We start from the raw sequence: 17,566 nt of genomic DNA, 5'->3' as shown, positions 1-17,566 counted from the left end.
GTTTAGGTGGAGGTGTGTACCGTGTACGCATGTGTGAAGAGTAACAGCACTCAGGTGACCACGGTGGAGGACACACCTGCCAAAATCAGCAAACCTCAGATTCAGGTGCTTAGCTCTAGGTGAGTCAGTCAAGCAGACACAGAAGGGATTTTCACACTTGAAATTTAAAGTCCCCATGAAATCAAAATTTAAGCTTTTTGGTTTTTAGTATGAAAATGATAGTACTTTTATCTGTATGCTCCAAAACAATGACAAAATTCACATTTAGAAGATATAAGCATTCAAAACTTACAGTCTCTCACTTCCGCCAATATGGATCAGTGGTTTTGCTGACATCACACTGCACTTCAGCTTCTCATCAGATTTTTTTGTCCAATCAAATGCTCTCTAGAATCTAAAGCGTCCCGCCCCTATTATAAATAGATGCTGAAGCTGCAGCTAAAATCCGCCACTTGTTCACACATTTACTATTTTCATACTCTCTATAGTACACTATATAGGGGATATGGAACGATTCAGACAGTGTAAATATGCTTTCCACTGGGGCAGATAAAGTCTGGTTTCATGTTAGTGTCACGCAAACGCGCATACAGTCTGCTCCGGCTCTGAGACGCTATAGCACAGAACAGATCATATGCGCAAGTTGGCGCATACCAGAAAACGTAACGGGCCCATTTGAATTCTGCACAAAATGCTATATTTTAAGAAATGGTTAGAGATTAGGAGGAAACTATGGCTTTACCAAGCTCAATGGCTCTGGTTGACCTGTGATATAGACAAAACGCTATTGGCTATTTTAAAAAAAGGGGAGGAGCTGTTCGAAATGTCCCACCCTTGTCTTCCTGTTGTAGTGGAAATTACGTCAACACATTGAATAATGCTGTCCGTTTCAAGGCACTTCAGTGGGCCTTTAACCCTGGATCATTCTAAACCCTGGGCAAACAGAATCCTGGGTTATCTTGCTTCATTTTTAACACTGCTCATAATTTTTTGGAGTTAACAATTAATCCTGGGTATTCATAAGCTGACATTTTAGACTGTACATTCCTAAACCTTGGGTTAACGTCCTTATTTGTATATTTGCAGTCTTACACATGCCACAGTGTAATACGTGTAAATGCTGTAAAATTGTGTTTTTGAAGGCACAAGGGCTTTGTGTGCCGTAGTAAGCTATAATTCACTCATTTCCTGCCGTGCTGTCTCCCACCCTCATGTCATATCACCAGTGTGCTGTACTTCTCTCCCAATAGAATACTAACTACTGATCGATTGGCCCGACATGGCTGGCCGTGGCCTACACATGCCCCAAACAGTTCATTTATTTGCCACGCTAGATTTGCTCGAGTGGAATTTAATCAATAGCTAATTCATTAATTCTTTCTCTGGTGCTACGTGGGGGCTGGGCACAGGAATCGGCGGCTGGCTTAAGCCTTGATTGAAATATGACAAGTGCTGCAACCGATGGCTTACCCGCTGCTGCTGCCCGATATGAATTCCAGTTATTTCTCTCCATGAGGGATTAACGGTGGACAGCAATGACACCCTTTGTAATATAATACTAATGCATTTGTTATAGCAAAGCTGTTTACCCATCCCCCACCCCTCCCAAAGGAAAGTAATCATGAATAATATTTTGTGTTGTAAAGGCACACAGTAATCGTCAAGCGATTCTCTGTCTGTACTTTAAAAAAGGAATCCTTGTCACATTTCATGAATTCCTAATCAGATACTAAGGTCTGTCAGCTTTAAATCATCAGGGGCCTTCACTATCAATTAGCTTCCTCATCAGGGAGGGGGCAGAGGAGAGAGAGACCCTCACAAACCGTAATTATGTCATTCTCCACATCTTACATATGTGACAAGAGATTTGCACAACACAAAAAAAAATGGGCAAAAAGCAAAGAAGGCCGAATCACAGAGCGATATGGATATTATCATGTGTGGAGAGGAGATGAAAAAGATGATGAAAACAAAAGCACATTTCCATAAGGTTATGGCTACAGTTAAGAAAGAAATAAGGCTTGTTTAATGGCTTTTTTGTTTTTCCTTTATGTCTACTCTTCCTGATAGCTCTCTGCAATGATCCTTAAAGGGTTAGTTCACCCAAAAATTAAAATTATCCCATAATTTTCTCACCCTCAAGCCAACCTAGGTGTATATGACTTTCTTCTTTCAGTCAAACACAATCAGAGTTATATTAAAAAAAATTCTGGCTCTTCCCACCTTTATAATGGGAGTGAATAGTAACTGATATTTTGAAGCCCAAAAAATGTAAACTTTGACCTGAAAATTATATAATATTACATAGTAAATTATGGGATAATTTTCATTTTTGGGTGAACTAACCATTTAAGGAGCAAGCTGCACTGCCAGGTGTGAATTTTGTTTTATGTTTTGTTTTGTTTTGATTTCTTGTCTTGTTTAATTTATTTATTTATTTATTTACTAAGGCTATTAAGAGTTGAATTCTCATGTAGCTTACAGTATGCTTACAAGAGTCCTTATGTGTTCCAGTTAAAACTTATTATTTTAAAGATGATCAAAGGTAGCTTAGAATACAAGGTAATATACAATATTGGGGAAAGTTACTTTTAAAGGTAATGCATTACAATATTGTGTAACTCCCTAAAAAGGTAACAAATTAAATAATAAAAAAACAAACAAATAAGCCTCAGGCTGAAGGAAATGCAAATTCATGCATGTAGAGGGCGCAGCTCAAACAAACCTTTTGCAGAAGAATAGAACGCAGGTGAAGAATGTTCAGCACTCTTAATTTAAATTTAAAAGTAATGCCTTACTTTACTAGTTACTTGAAGAAAGTAATCTGATTACCTAACTCTCATTACTTGTAATGCATTACACCCAGCACTGGTAATATATTATATAATATATAAACACAGTGTTGCTAAATGTTGCTGTTACTACGGTGGCCGAGAGAACTCAACGCGCTGCAACTGAAGAAAACACATGCAAATAGCAAATTACGAAAACATCTTCAGTTTGACAGCACTTGGGCTGCAAATGCTCACAATGCAACCGAATACAGAAACGCGCTGCAAATACTCACAACACACATACGATCAGGATGTTTTAAAATAAACAAAAAGCTCACCTTTCAGGTCATCGACAACACCATTGATAAGTAGACTTTGACAATAAGCATGTCTCAGTCAGGTTCGTCGCTTGTTGGGGTCCCCTTGAAACATTTCTGTTGTGGTCTGTGCTATTTGCAGTGTGTTTCTGTATTTGGTTGCATTGTGAATTTTTGCAGAACATGTGTTGTCAAACTGTTGAAGATGTTTTCTTAATTTGCTGGTGCTTTTTCCATTTGCATGTGTTTTCTTCAGTTGCAGCGCTTTGAGCTCTCTCGGCCACCGTATGTTACAGTGTAATGTTGTGGTACATTAAACTGTAGTACAACTTAAAGGGATAGTTCACCCAAAAATGAAAATTTGATGTTTATCTGCTTACCCCCAGCGCATCCAAGATGTAGGTGACTTTGTTTCTTCAGTAGAACACAAATGATGATTTTTAACTCCAACCGTTGCCGTCTGTTAGTCAAATAATGGGAGTGAATGGGAACTTGGATCAATAAGAGTCGAAAAACCTTGCATAGACAAATCCAAATTAAACCCTGCGGCTCGTGACGACACATTGATGTCCTAAGACACGAAACGATCGGTTTGTGCGAGAAACCGAACAGTATTTATATAATTTTTTACCTTTAATACACCACTATGTCCAACTGCGTTCAGCACTCGCTTAGTGAGGTCTGTTCACGCTCTGACAACGGCAGTGATGTCTCGTGCATATATTTCAATGAGTGTCTTAGGACATCAATGTGTCGTCACGAGCCGCAGGGTTTAATATCTTAGGACATCAATGTGTCGTCACGAGCCGCAGGGTTTAATTTGTCTACCGAAGAAACAAAGTCACCTACATCTTGGATGCACTGGGGGTAAGCAGATAAACAAATCAAATTTTCATTTTTGGGTGAACTATCCCTTTAATTATGTAATATAAATATCTTATAATATCTTAATGTCTTAAATATCTAATACAATTTTAATGACATGGTACAAGTCTCAATATTTTATCCAGTATCTCAAAGTAAGCAGTAGTGAACAAAAATCATTTTTTCTTCTGTGGAAAGCCAGCTTCTCCTGCATGATGAGTGGAGAGGAAAATCAATACAAGAAGTACATCAGAAAAAAGAAAAGATGACACACATCATAACTCATACTGCTCAGCACAATCTATTTGGCTCTAGTATATCAAGTTGTAGAAAGTGCTATATAACGAGGCGATTATCACCATTTTTCTATTATATTACCTGCGTCTTTCTCTTGACAGTGATAGAACCAAAAACAAAGTATGAGCTAAAACCAGACTTTGACAATATACACCAAGTGGTGAGCAATATTTGTGAAATTGTAATATCTGTGCTGTGTCTGTATACTGTTAGATCAGTTAAACTAGAATGGATGTCACCTGGTCAGCCCAATGGCATTCTGGGAGGATATGACGTGTGGCGGCGGACTCTGCAGTGGTGTGAGGAGCTGCAATCCCAGCAGGTGTTTCCTTCTCAGACTCTCTGCTCATACCTGGAGTGCCCTGCAGAAGAAGACTTCTGCGGCAAGACCTGTTATAAGCCAGAGACACAGGTAACCAGAAACCTCATTTAAAATGTTACACTTAGATCATTAGTTTAGCTCGTAAACTATACCATAAAGAAACAGTGATGGATCAGTTTGAGTGGCTGGTATTTATCTATGAAGTACAGTCCCTGTGATTGTTTTCAGTAAACAGATTAACTTGTCTTCTGCAATTGCTGCCATCCTGGTGTTATTGAAATACAGCCAACTTGGCAAGCAAACACAGGCCATACGTCTCCACCAGCTTAAATCAGACAGTAATACACTAGAGACAAGCACACAAAGAGAACACAACTCAGATAAGGACAAGAGCTCTCAAAGCTGTAAAGCAGTATAATAGAAAAATGAGTTTTACAGAGGCAACATGGCACACTATTGTGATGATGTGTTAATGGAGCTCGTTTTGAATTGAGCATTATGTAAAGTTTAAAACGTTGTGAAAGGTGTTTTGTTTGATTCTTTATTAGTGCCACTAGGACATATCATCTATGGTATAATTAGGGATGTCAATTTAATGTTATTTTAATTATAAAAGTTTAATCTAAAAAAAAAACTCAATAGAAAAATGAAAACATTCTCCTGTCGTCACAGCAGCAAATATTAATATATATGATTAATTTGATTGATTAATCAACATATCATGCAAGTAATAGGGATGCACCGATGTATTGGCCGCCGATATTTATCGGCCGATTTTTGCTCAATTTACAACCATCGGCTTTAGCAGGAAAAAGGTAGATATAACAAACCGATAGTTTATTAAATAACTGCATGAAGGCACTGAGCTGTATAATGTCTGTTGCGTAATCCTAGCACTGCTGTCTGCGCTTTAATGCTAATCAAATAACAATAGATCGCACACTATCTTGACTAAGCAACTTTTGTAACTTTCATAAGTGTAGCAGACTCTAGCCGAATAATGACCAAAACTTTACTGATGTTTTAATAAGTTTATTTGTGTCTGTTTTCACTCCAAAAAAATCACCATAAGAGCAAAACAAGAAGTGCACATTAAAATCTCTCTCCGTTGCATTATCATCAACATACAGTGAATTACACAAAACACTTAATACACCTAACAGTAAACAAATACACACACATCTCATGCCTTTTCGGGGGGTACTTAATAAACTGACAAACTTTAAATCTGTAAAATATCTCTGAAGAACTGCATGCTCTCCATTACCACTAAAGCTCCGTAGACTAGAACACCCGTCAAAATAAGAGTCCCAACCTTTGTAAAGGAGAACTCATACATATTTAAACTTATTTAATTAAAAATAAACGTATTTAATTTACATACATATTTAATTTAAAAAATATTAAAACATATACAAAAACAAATTAAAGGATTAATCATAACAAAGTCTGTTACAATAAAGGATTAATATGTATTTAATTTATACAGTGAAGAATATGCAGTGCTATTTTATATTTATTTACTTTATTTCTGTACCTGAAAACTATTAAACCTACCTAAAAAGCGCTGTTTATTTCATATATATCTTTGTTCAGTTTGTATTTATGTTGGCCTGCTGAATGTTAAATTGATCCAATCATTGTCTATTAGAAATTATTTGATGATGCAGCAATAATCTAGCTAGTATAATTTAATGCAGGTGTTTTTGAACTTTGTTGATTTAAAGCATGATCTATTTTGATGACAAAATTTTAAAAAACACAGGAAGTGACAAATATCGGTATTGGTATCGGCCAATAATTGTTTGTTAAAATTGGTACTGGTATCGGCCCCAAAAAATCCCATCAGTGTAAGTAATTAGTAAGTAAGTAATTACCTAGTAAGTAATTTGATTCAAATGATTATAGTCGGCAATTGGAATTAAAATTCCTCCCATTTATGTTATAAATGCATGTTATTAGTCTTATTGTGGAAGATTCATGGATGTTTCTTTTTTATTATTATTATTTCTGTTTTATTTTAATCAAAAATATCTCAATCTTTAGGTGAAATCACAGACTTTTTTAATCATTTAGTTCATTTAAACCCTGCTGCTTTTTACAATTGACTGCGATCTCACATTTTGCCTCCATCAAAACAGCATCTGATGGATTTTCTTTTTTGATAATCCATATAATTTGGATGCATGTTCCATTCATCGTGACCTTAATCGCTTGACAGCCCTTTTTAAAGGGTTAGTTCATCCAAAAATTAAATTTGTGTCATTAATTTCTGTCATTAATCAGTAGTATATATGAAAGCACTATATAAATGCCTCATTCATTCATTCATTCATTCATTCATAATTACTCATCCTCATGTCGTTCCAAACCCGTAAGACCTTCGTTCATCTTTGAAACACAAATTAAAATATTTTTGATGAAATCCAAAGGTTTTTTATCCCCCATAGAAAGCAAAGTAATTACCAAATTCAAGGTCCAGAAAAGTAGTAAAGACATCGTTAAAAAATAAGTCAGTGTTCTGACGTAGAACCCAAAAGCCTGCACTGTCTATACAACGTAAACAGCGTAGGAGAATGACAGGGTAGAGAAGAAATTGCTGAATAAAGTCTTGTTTTATTTTTGTGCACCAAAAGTATTCTCGTCACCTCATAACATTAAGGTTGAAGCACTGTAGTGACGTTGACTACTTTAACAATGTCTTTGCTACTTTTCTAGACTTTGAATTTGGTAATTACATTGCTTTCTATGGGGGATAAAAAAAAACCTCTCGGATTTCATCAAAAATATCTTAATTTGTGTCCCGAAGATGAACAAAGTTATTACGGGTTTGGAACAACATGAGGGTGAGTAATTAATGACAGAAATTTCATTTTCAAAAATGAAAATTTGATGTTTATCTGCTTACCTCCAGCGCATCCAAGATGTAGGTGACTTTGTTTCTTCAGTAGAACACAAATGATGATTTTTAACTCCAACCTTTGCAGTCTGTCAGTCGTATAATGCATGTCAGTGGGAACTTTGTCTATAAACGTAAAAAAAAACATGCACAGACAAATCCAAATTAAACCCTGCGGCTCATGACGACACATTGATGTCCTAAGACACGAAAAGATCGATTTGTGCGAGAAACCGAACAGTATTTATATAATTTTTTACCTCTAAAACACCACTATGTCCAACTGCCCTCCACATCCGGTTGGTGAGGTCAAAAAACACGTTCTAATGACGAAAGTGATGTCTCACGCTTTGCTTCAATGAGTGCGAGACATCACTTCCGTTGTCAGAGCGTGTTCAGACCTCACTAACCGGATGTGCAGGGCAGTTGGACATAGTGGTGTTTTAGAGGTAAAAAATGATATAAATACTGTTCGGTTTCTCGCACAAACCGATCGTTTCGTGTCTTAGGACATCAATGTGTCGTCACGAGCCGTAGGGTTTAATTTGGATTTATCTGTGCATGTTTTTTTTTACCCCCATTGACATGCATTATACGACTGACAGACCGCAACGGTTGGAGTTAAAAATCATCATTTGTGTTCTACTGAAGAAACAAAGTCACCTACATCTTGGATGCCCTGGGGGTAAGCAGATAAACATCAAATTTTCATTTTTGGGTGAACTATCCCTTTAATGTACTTTACTCTGGCTAAAATTGTGTTTTGAGGGCAATTATGTACTGTATGCCCAAGCTTTCTTTTTGTACTGTCTTCACACATAGTGGTTAATTCTCAGGAGTTTGATAAACCGGGTTCAAGTAGGTTCAAAAGTTCAGACCTCTCAAAGGCACAGCAGAGGAGGTATTTACTGTATGCCATTTTTCTACTGGAAGCTGGGCCAGAAGGTAAGGACAATGTCAGTGGCTCAGGGCAATACAGATTTTTCAGACGCCACAAGAGTATCATCTCAGTGCTGTAGAGAATCTATCCTGTCCTGATTTCTCGCCAAAGTAGGCAGTGGAGTCCGGCTAAATATAGCCCGCCGCTGTGGAGCAAAGAGGTGGGCTGGATTTCTACCTGCGCTCACATGCGCCTCTGCAGGCCCTCAGGGCTGAGGCATTGCCATCCCTTTACTTCCTAATTGCCTTGAGGAGAGCAAAACTTGTGTGGATAATGTATATGAATTGCATATATTTTTGCATACTCTATTTGTGTATGTGTTTTATTGTCGCAGGTATGCTGTGCAGGGTCCGTTCACAACCTAAATCAGTCTCATCAGTGCTGTGAAGAGCGCTATGTTCCAGCTTCAAAGGATTCTGGGAGTGTGTGTTGTGGAGGTCAGTTTGTCCAGCCTCTGTTTCAATACCAGTGCTGTGGAGGATATTACACACTAGTCCCACCAGGTATGTACTGCTTTCAGCCTTAACACAGTCATATTTAAATTCAAGCTAGGTTGCACAAAAAATCTCAATATTGCTTATTTTCTGAGCATTAATTATTTTACAGCACAGTTGATTGTTCTATATGTGTTTTTTAGGAGAGGTCTGTTGTCCAAACTCTGTGGAACGGCGTGTATCTGTCGGTCTTGGGGACTCGTGCTGTGGTGGGAGTCCTTTCGACTCTGGAGCCGGACAGATCTGCTGTGGAGGCCGTCTTTATGATGGCTTCAGCTCCCAGTGTTGTGGAGGACAGCTAGTCCCTAGAGAGGCAGTGTGCTGTGGGGATGCCGACCAAGGGAGGCCCCATAAACATGTATCAGGTGAGCTTACAGAAACATGCTTGCAGAACAATGTTGAATAGTCATGACTGTGTTGTATTGTACGTTGCTGTTCAAATGTTTGGGGTCAGTGTGACCTTATGTTCACCATGGCTGCATTTATTTAATAAACAATACAGTAAAACAGTAATATTGTGAAATATTATTACAGTTTAAAACTACTGTTTAATATATTTTAAAACATCATTTATTCTTGTGACAGCAAAGCTGAATTTTCAGCAGCCATTACTCCAGTCGTCAGTGTCACATGATCCTTCAGAAATCATTCTAATATACTGATTTAGTGCTTAAGAAACATGTCCTATTATTATCGGTGTTGAAAACTGCCTAATATGTTTGTAGAAACCGTGATTCCCACAAAATTCTTTGATTAATAGAAAGTTCAAAAGAACAGCATTTATTTGAAATAGATATTTTTGTAACATTTTAAATGTCTTTACTGTTACATTTGATCAATTTGATGCATCATTGCTGAATAAAAGTGTTAAATTCTTTCTTAAAAAAAAAAAAACACTTACTGACCCACTGACCCCAAACTTTTGAACAGTAGTGTATTTTAGAGACAATATAGTTCTGGTCCTCATATTTGATTGGTCGAGCAACATCCAAGAGTGCTGATATTTAGTCACTCAGACTTATCTGTGTTTGTGGTGTTTCAGACCAAAGTATGTGAGAGGTGCAGAGTGAACATAATTTGTCATAACCCACGGAAGTAATCTGCTATTGATGACGTACAGTTTAATTATCATTTTAGCATGTCCCCAATTACACTTATCATAGTACAATTCATTTATCATAGCTGCTTGTTACTGTTTGGAATGCCTTCATTTTGAGTCTTAAATCCTTTCCTGATGCAAAACAGAAAATGTAGCACTTACTTTAAATGGGCCAAAGCACGTGTGGCCACTTCTTTGCAGCTAAGTTTAGCCCTCACTCCTTAGTGACTTTCTAATGACACTGTGGTGGAGTGTCAGAGGAGCTGAACCCTCTTGGGGTCACATAGGCTCCCCCGCAGTGCCATACTAAAGTGGGCACCTGGGCACAGATGGGCTGGATGGGCACTGGCCCTGGTGTCAGCCATCTTTGTCAGGCTGGATGATGGAGCTGAGTCTATCTAAACACCAACCAGAGCTGTGCCAAGCCCACAGCAGGCTCCCAGGATGCTACAGAACTAATGGCCACCATGAGGTCAGTGGCACCAGTGTATTTATCATACAAACACACTCTATAAGTCGTTTGGTGGCTTCGGGTAGCATCCTGGGATTGGGTCCAGTAATCATTTTCAAGCTTTGGTTAATCATCCTGTCCTTGATATACAGTTTTTCAAAGCTGCTACACCCCACACCCCTTCCTTTTTTTAGGAAACTTAATCACTTGACTTATTTTACTACATACCTGGAGTTATTTCAGAAACTAGCATTTTTCTCTAGATTAAAACACTGCACACCACAGTGCTCGCTCACATTACCTCGCTTGATTTTCTCTTCCTTTGGTTCATCTTACTGAAATAAGGCAGATGAAGAAGTCATCGCTCATTAAAGAGAGCATCCTGGGGAGAGCATATGTTATGATGGATAGTACCGTTAGGATAACTAAAGGCCATTTGCCTGGTAGCCACACCGCTGGTGCGCGATGCTGGGGGCTCACGCCGCGAGCTCCACGCTGGCTCCTGACTCTGTCAGCCTGCTCTATTATTGAATGAGCTACTTAACCTTGATAAAGACACCCCAACTCCCTCAAGGTTCTGTCTCCTTTACCAGCGGTGAGTGTCTCTGCAAATATAAGCTAATGGACAGATAACACGGCGTATGTCATGAGCTGATATCCTCTTCAATTGGCTGAGGATGCAGCAATGTGAATCAGACTTGCAGTGTACTATAGACAAACATGTATTTGGTGAAAGCTTTATGGGTGTTTAATTAGCTTTGTTAGGGATATAGAGTAGCTGCATATTTTGCTTATTTTTTAATGACGATGATGATGATGATATGTGAGACCAGGTGTTACAGGGATTACCACAGTTAAGGGGTGTTGTTACATTCAACTGTATTTTATGACATGCACTGTAATGCATGGCTTTGCATGTCTAATTTTTCTTATAAAATGCCAGCAACAGCAAAATAAACAACTAAAATGCAGGAAACAGAACAACCAATTTTTAAAGACGAGATCTGACAAAGAATGAAACAAACACAGGGCTATAAATACACAGGGAAACACTGGGGACCAAACAAGATAAGGTTGCACTTTATTTTACAGTAAGTGTACTGTACGTGCACTTGTGTGTACTTTTGTCATGACAGCTCTAGGAGTATTTAGTATGGTAATGGGTATGACAATGTTGATATGTTAGGTCTTGGTGGAATAGATCAGCTATGCTGCTGCTGCTGCAGAGCATGTACGGGACTTGCTACTGTCAATACATACACGACACGCTGCTGTGAGCAAATAAGACATGCTGCTGCTGTACAATATAGCATACATCAATTACCCATAACAGATCTATACAGGTGGAGCTGGGGAAGGTGGAGTACTTCTGAAAGCGCGTTGCAATGCTAAGGCAAATGTTACCCAAGTATTTGAAGGTTGAGCACGCAAGCTCATTGGATACTAATACAGCAGGAACCAATCAGATAATGATTTGATTATGAGCAGGTTGAGTTAAAGGACCTAGCGTGCGCCATCTAGAGTTTCATGACAGAATTTTGTATTTACAGTGTACTTTCCTAAGAAAGTATTATAAGGTAACTACATGTGTTAAGGTTAGGATTAGGTGTAGGTTCAGGGTTAGTACCGTACCTAGCTATACCCAGCTATTGCAATTACCATAATAAGTACATAGTATGTACTTGGGGAACAGGACTGTAAAATAAAGAGCTACCCAAGATAATTTACTCGACACACAATTGTGAGTTTAAATCTTGCATTTCTGACTTCTTTTCTTAAAATTGTGAGATATAAATTTGGAATTGTGAGTTATAAAGTCCAATTCTGATGGGAAAAAAAGACTGAGAACTGCTTATATAGTTTATATCACACAATTCTGACTTTATAACTTGCAATTGCAGTTTTATATCACAATCCCTAACTAGCAATTGCGAATTTGTATCATGCAATTCGGAGAAAATAAGTCAGAATTGCGAGTTTTAAAAGTTGTGTTTGAGATAAAGTCGCAATTACCTTTTTTATTTTTTATTCTGTGGTTTTTATTCAAAAGTGACAGTAAAATCATTTATAATATTACAAAATATTTTAATTTAAAAATAAATGATGTTCTTTTAAACTTTCTATTCATTAAAGAGTCCTAAAAAATTGTATCACACAATTGTATTATTATTTCCTCAAAAAAGCACAGCTGTTATCTACATTGATAATTATAAGAAATGTTTCTTAAGCACCAAAATCACCATATTAGAATAATTTCTGAAGCATTATGTGACACTGAAAACTGAAGTAATGGTGGCACGTTTTGAGTTTGCTTTTGATCTGTTAACCCCTGAACTGCTGGCTCCGCCATGGCCCCCTGAGCTGCCAGCGCCTCCCTGGGCCCAAGAACTGCCCGCACCTCCCTGGACCCCTGTACCACCGGTACCACCCTGGAGGCTTCCCGTCCTTGCCTAAGAGACTACTAGTCAGCCTCCAGGGTGCCCTCTCTCCCACCCTTTGGACTTCTGTGTGTTCCACACTCTCCTCCCGAGTCCTTGCCCACCCGCCTCTGTTGGACTATCTTATACGGCGCAAGGATGCGCCTTTTTGAGAGGGGGTGTACTGTCATGTTTTGAGTTTGTTTTTGTTCTGTTTCCCTGTTCTGTTCATGCATGAGTTTGTTTTTCTTTGGTCACATGTTCTCCTTTGTTCTCAGTTTCCCGCCACTTGTATCCTTAGTTACTCATTTGATTAGTGTTTGAGTTCAGCTGTGTCTTATTAATTAGTCTCATTAGATCTTCTGTTCACCTTGTATATAAGCCCTCAGTTTCTGTCTAGTCCTTGTCTAGCTTTGTTGCATGGTGTTGTGAGTTATTTTCCTGGTAATTTTCCTTGTTCATTGTACTCCATTAAAGGACTAGTTCACTTTCAAATTAAAATTTCCTTATAATTTACTCACCCCCATGTCATCCTAGATGTTCATGTCTTTCTTTCTTCAGTCGAAAAGAAATTAAGGTTTTTGATGAAAACATTCCAGGATTTTTCTCCATATAGTGGACTTCAATGGAGCCCAAATGGTTGAAGGTCAAACTTACAGTTTCAGTGCAGCTTCAAAGCGCTCTACACGATCCCAGATGAGGAATAAGGGTCTTATCTAGAGAAATCATCGCTCATTTTCTTTAAAAAAAAAAAAAAATAAATTATAGAAATTTTAACAATAAATGCTCATCTTGAACTAGCTCTCTTCTTCTTCTTCTCTATTTGAATTCCAGCAGTGTAGACACTGCTAAGTGTATTACTGCCCAGATCAGGTCAACAGGTCAACAGGTCAAAGTTTGAACTAATTGTTATATACTTGCACTAGAATATTGTATATGACAATTTAGTTCAGTTAGCTTAGTTTAGTTCTTTGACCTGTGGAGGGCAGTAATACACTTAGCAGCATCTACACTGCTGGAATTCAAATAGAGAAGAAGAAGAGAGCTAGTTCAAGATGAGCATTTATGGTTAAAATGTAGAAATTTTTTTTTAAAAATGAGCGATGATTTCTCTAGATTTCTTTAGAAGACCATTATTTCTCATCTGGGATCGCTATAAACTGTAATTTTGACCTTCAACCATTTGGGCTCCATTGAAGTCCACTATATGGAGAAAAATCTTAGAATGTTTTCATCAAAAACCTTAATTTCTTTTCGACTGAAGAAAGAAACACATGAACATCTTGGATGACATGGGGGTGAGTAAATTATCAGGAAATTTGAATTAGAAAGTCAACTAATCCTTTAAATGTTCTTGAAGATATCGCCTTCGTCGTACGTTTGAATACTGCAACACCCAGACCATTACAGATGGCAACTAAAAATTCAGCTTTGCCATCACAGGAACAAATTACATTAGAAAATATATCACAGTAATATTTTGATCAAACAAAGGCAGACTTATTTTGAAATTGTGTTGACTAATTTTTATTTATTTTAAATAGATGCATATTTTAAATTTAGATGCAATATACTTTTAGGTCTGTCTTCCAGAGTGGGTTTTCAGAGGAAAATATATCTGTATTTCATTTGTATTTCTGAACTCTGTTGTGCAGAAATGCCGTGACATTGTGTTTAAGCCGCACGTGCTCCTCCAGATTGTGGAAATAGAATCACAGGCATTTTTCTGAGGATGTCCCACTGAGATCCAGCTGATGGCCAATGGAAATGTGATTACCAGGTCCCCAAAGTGCGATCTGTCACACATTACACTCTACACTGTCAGGACTCGCAGCGCTCCGGCGCAGCGGAGATGGAATTGTTCGAGACAGCCATCAGCTGTTTGAAAAGCTGCCTGTGAACCAATCCCTGAACCAGTGTCAAAAAAACTGCCATTAGTCAAATTACAAAAGAAAATTAACAGTGTCACCTTTTGGGCATAGTGTATAAATCACTAAAGAAACAATCAATCGATCAATAAGTCAAATAATACATCAATTTAGAACTGCATTATGTGCCATACGAAGTCTCTAGTAGTTTGGTTTTTGATGGATGATTACAGAGTTTTGGTTGACAATATAAATACTTTTTTAGACCAAATTTTATAGCATCATAGACATTATGATAAAATAAATAAATAAGTAAATTAAAAATATGTATGTTTTATATTATTTATTCATTCATATTTGTTATTAACATAATACATAAAAATCTAAATGATTAAATATTCTTCTGCTCATTTAGTGGACAATTGTTGGAATACAGCCATTGAATCAAACTTACCAACTCTAACACAGTTTTTCGCAAGTCTAATAACATAGTCTTAGAAAATATGACCAAATAAAAAGCACATCACGATCATCAGAATATTAACAATGTTGCTTAATTATAGCCTGATATATAACCCACATTTCACACTAGTTACAGAAACAATGACATCTGTTTGAAGGGGAACTGTGGAACATTTCATCATCCTTCCTGACAGTTACGAGAGCCTTTAAACTGTCGAAAGCCAATCCAGTCTTCTGAATTTTTCCATTTGAGACATTGGAAACAGTTTAGACAATAGCCTGGAGTAATACAGGGTATTACTGCGAATGTCCCGCTGTCCTGTTTAAAGTTTAGATTTGGATTACAGGGTTCTTTGCATCTGGAGCTTGGTGTCATACAGAGAGATCTTTTAATATCTGCTTATGTACAGAGCTCTGCTTAAAAGCACAGTGCCTGTATCACAGTCAAGGTTAAATCTGAATATTTTACACCATTTAAGTGTTAAAAGCTTTAGAGCTCTGTATGTGTGTGTGAGAGAGAGAGATCATAAGAGTGGGTGTGGAAATGGCTGTGACGATGTCAAAAAAAGTGCAATAATTAAATATGTTCTCAAGGACACAATGACCATTTGCAAGTGGAAATGATCCCGGTGGCTGAATGCGTCAGTGTCTGCGTTGTATTTGTTACTGCACGAGCGCTTCATCATGGCTCATATGTCCTCATATTGTTCTGCCAAAGCTGTCTTGCAAATGACAAGACATGAATGCCAGAGAGGGAATCATTCCGAACACACACGCCTGGATCTTTTTTTGTTGAGACGGATTGGAGATCATGCAGATTAAGACCATTTTCTTTCAACAGTTATGATGATAGCTTTTCTTACCTTACTCACTGCTAATAATCTCAGTTAATATCCTTGAGCAATTAAAGCATTTTGCATGGCTCAACTACTAATCACAAAGTACAGATTCCTAATGCTTTGTACATTTAGTATGGGAATAGTGGTGTCGGACCACTGATGGTGACAGTTTTGATGTTTTAGACTTGTTTTAAAGGGGACCTATTATGCAAATTTTATAAGGTGTTTGAAGACAGATGTGTGCCTATAATGGTAAAAATCCACCCACTCCTTTTTTTTTTTATATAATACCCATAAATCATAAACACGCGGTTCCAGATTTCCCCCTACTCTTACGTACAAGAAGGGGGAAGCCCCGCCCATGACTGGTGATCTGCCCTATTAGCATAGATACCGACCTGAGAGAGCCACAGCAGTCTAAAACCATTTCAATTTCCTCACTGTATGAGATATACAATGTCAGCACCAAAAAAAACTAACCATTGAGAAATGTCCAGTTGCTTTCTAAAAGTTGTAACTTCTTCCTGAGTCTCTCCATCAGTGCCTGACTCCGGTTCGAACATGTTAGACTTAACACTGCTACTGACTATTTCTGATATTTTGCCTGCGTGAGATTCTCCAGTTTTGTTGTTGTTGAGTATCCGAACGAAGCATGGGCTGTTAAATCTCCGCCCCCTTCAGTCCAGTTTTGTTGTTGTTGAGTATCCGAACAAGGCACAAGCTATTAAAGCTCCGCCCTCTTCTGGAAAAGGGTCCGGCAGCTCATTAGCATTTAAAGGGCCACAAACAAAAATGGCGTGATTTGCTCACACCCAAATATGGGCAAATTTGACAAGCTATAATAAATGATCTGTGGGGTATTTTGAGCTGAAACCCAGACACATTCTGTGGGCACCAGAGACTTGTGAAAAGGGGCATAATAGGTTTCCTTTAATAAGTGTAATTAGTTGTATAGTAGTTAACTTTTTAAGATTTTATACATTAAAATTAGGTCATGTTTTAGTTAAATTGCAATACATTCTTGCAGCATTTATTAATCTATAATGTTAATTTATACACAAAAATCACTGGTTTGCAAAATGCAGACAATGATTATATTTTAATGTACAAATGCTCCTGTGCACTTAATATATGGATAAACTAACATTAACAACAATTAATCAATGCTGTAAAAATTGTAAATTGCTAACTAAAGTTGCAGTAAGCAAGTTTTGAGAAATGCTTTTAAAAAGTGGATTGGACTGAGCCCCACAACAATCAGGAGTAGGGGCGTAGGAAGAGGGAGATTTGAAGAAATACTGTAGAAAGAGAGATGGCTGAGAGACATTATAAAAAAAGAGAAAAAGGTCAGTGGATTATCACTGGGGAAAAAAAAGGGTTATGATGAGGAAAGAGCTTTAGGACTTTAAGATGTTAATATTAGAAAAGCTTTCCAGCTCTGGTGAAACCTAAGCAGGAAGCCCTGAAAACAGACGCCAAGGTTACATTGTTTCTGCTCCATACGCGAGTAACATTGGTTTTAT

The 17,566-nt window shown here is 37.7% G+C and overlaps 1 protein-coding gene across 1 annotated transcript in view; it reads left to right on the top strand.

The window, feature by feature from the left end:
- ush2a (Usher syndrome 2A (autosomal recessive, mild)) overlaps positions 1–17,566 on the top strand; it is a 250,931-nt gene that overhangs the window by 167,020 nt on the left and 66,345 nt on the right. Inside the window, 4 exon segments of the mRNA XM_048191491.1 lie at positions 7–119; positions 4,466–4,664; positions 8,748–8,916; positions 9,051–9,272. Of these exon segments, the coding sequence (XP_048047448.1) occupies positions 7–119; positions 4,466–4,664; positions 8,748–8,916; positions 9,051–9,272 (703 nt within the window).

The sequence above is a fragment of the Megalobrama amblycephala genome, linkage group LG5 (assembly GCF_018812025.1).
Source record: "Megalobrama amblycephala isolate DHTTF-2021 linkage group LG5, ASM1881202v1, whole genome shotgun sequence".
Taxonomy (NCBI): Eukaryota; Metazoa; Chordata; class Actinopteri; order Cypriniformes; family Xenocyprididae; genus Megalobrama; species Megalobrama amblycephala.
The sequence above is the reverse complement of the archived record's forward strand: the minus strand, read 5'-3'. Positions and strand labels throughout refer to the sequence as shown.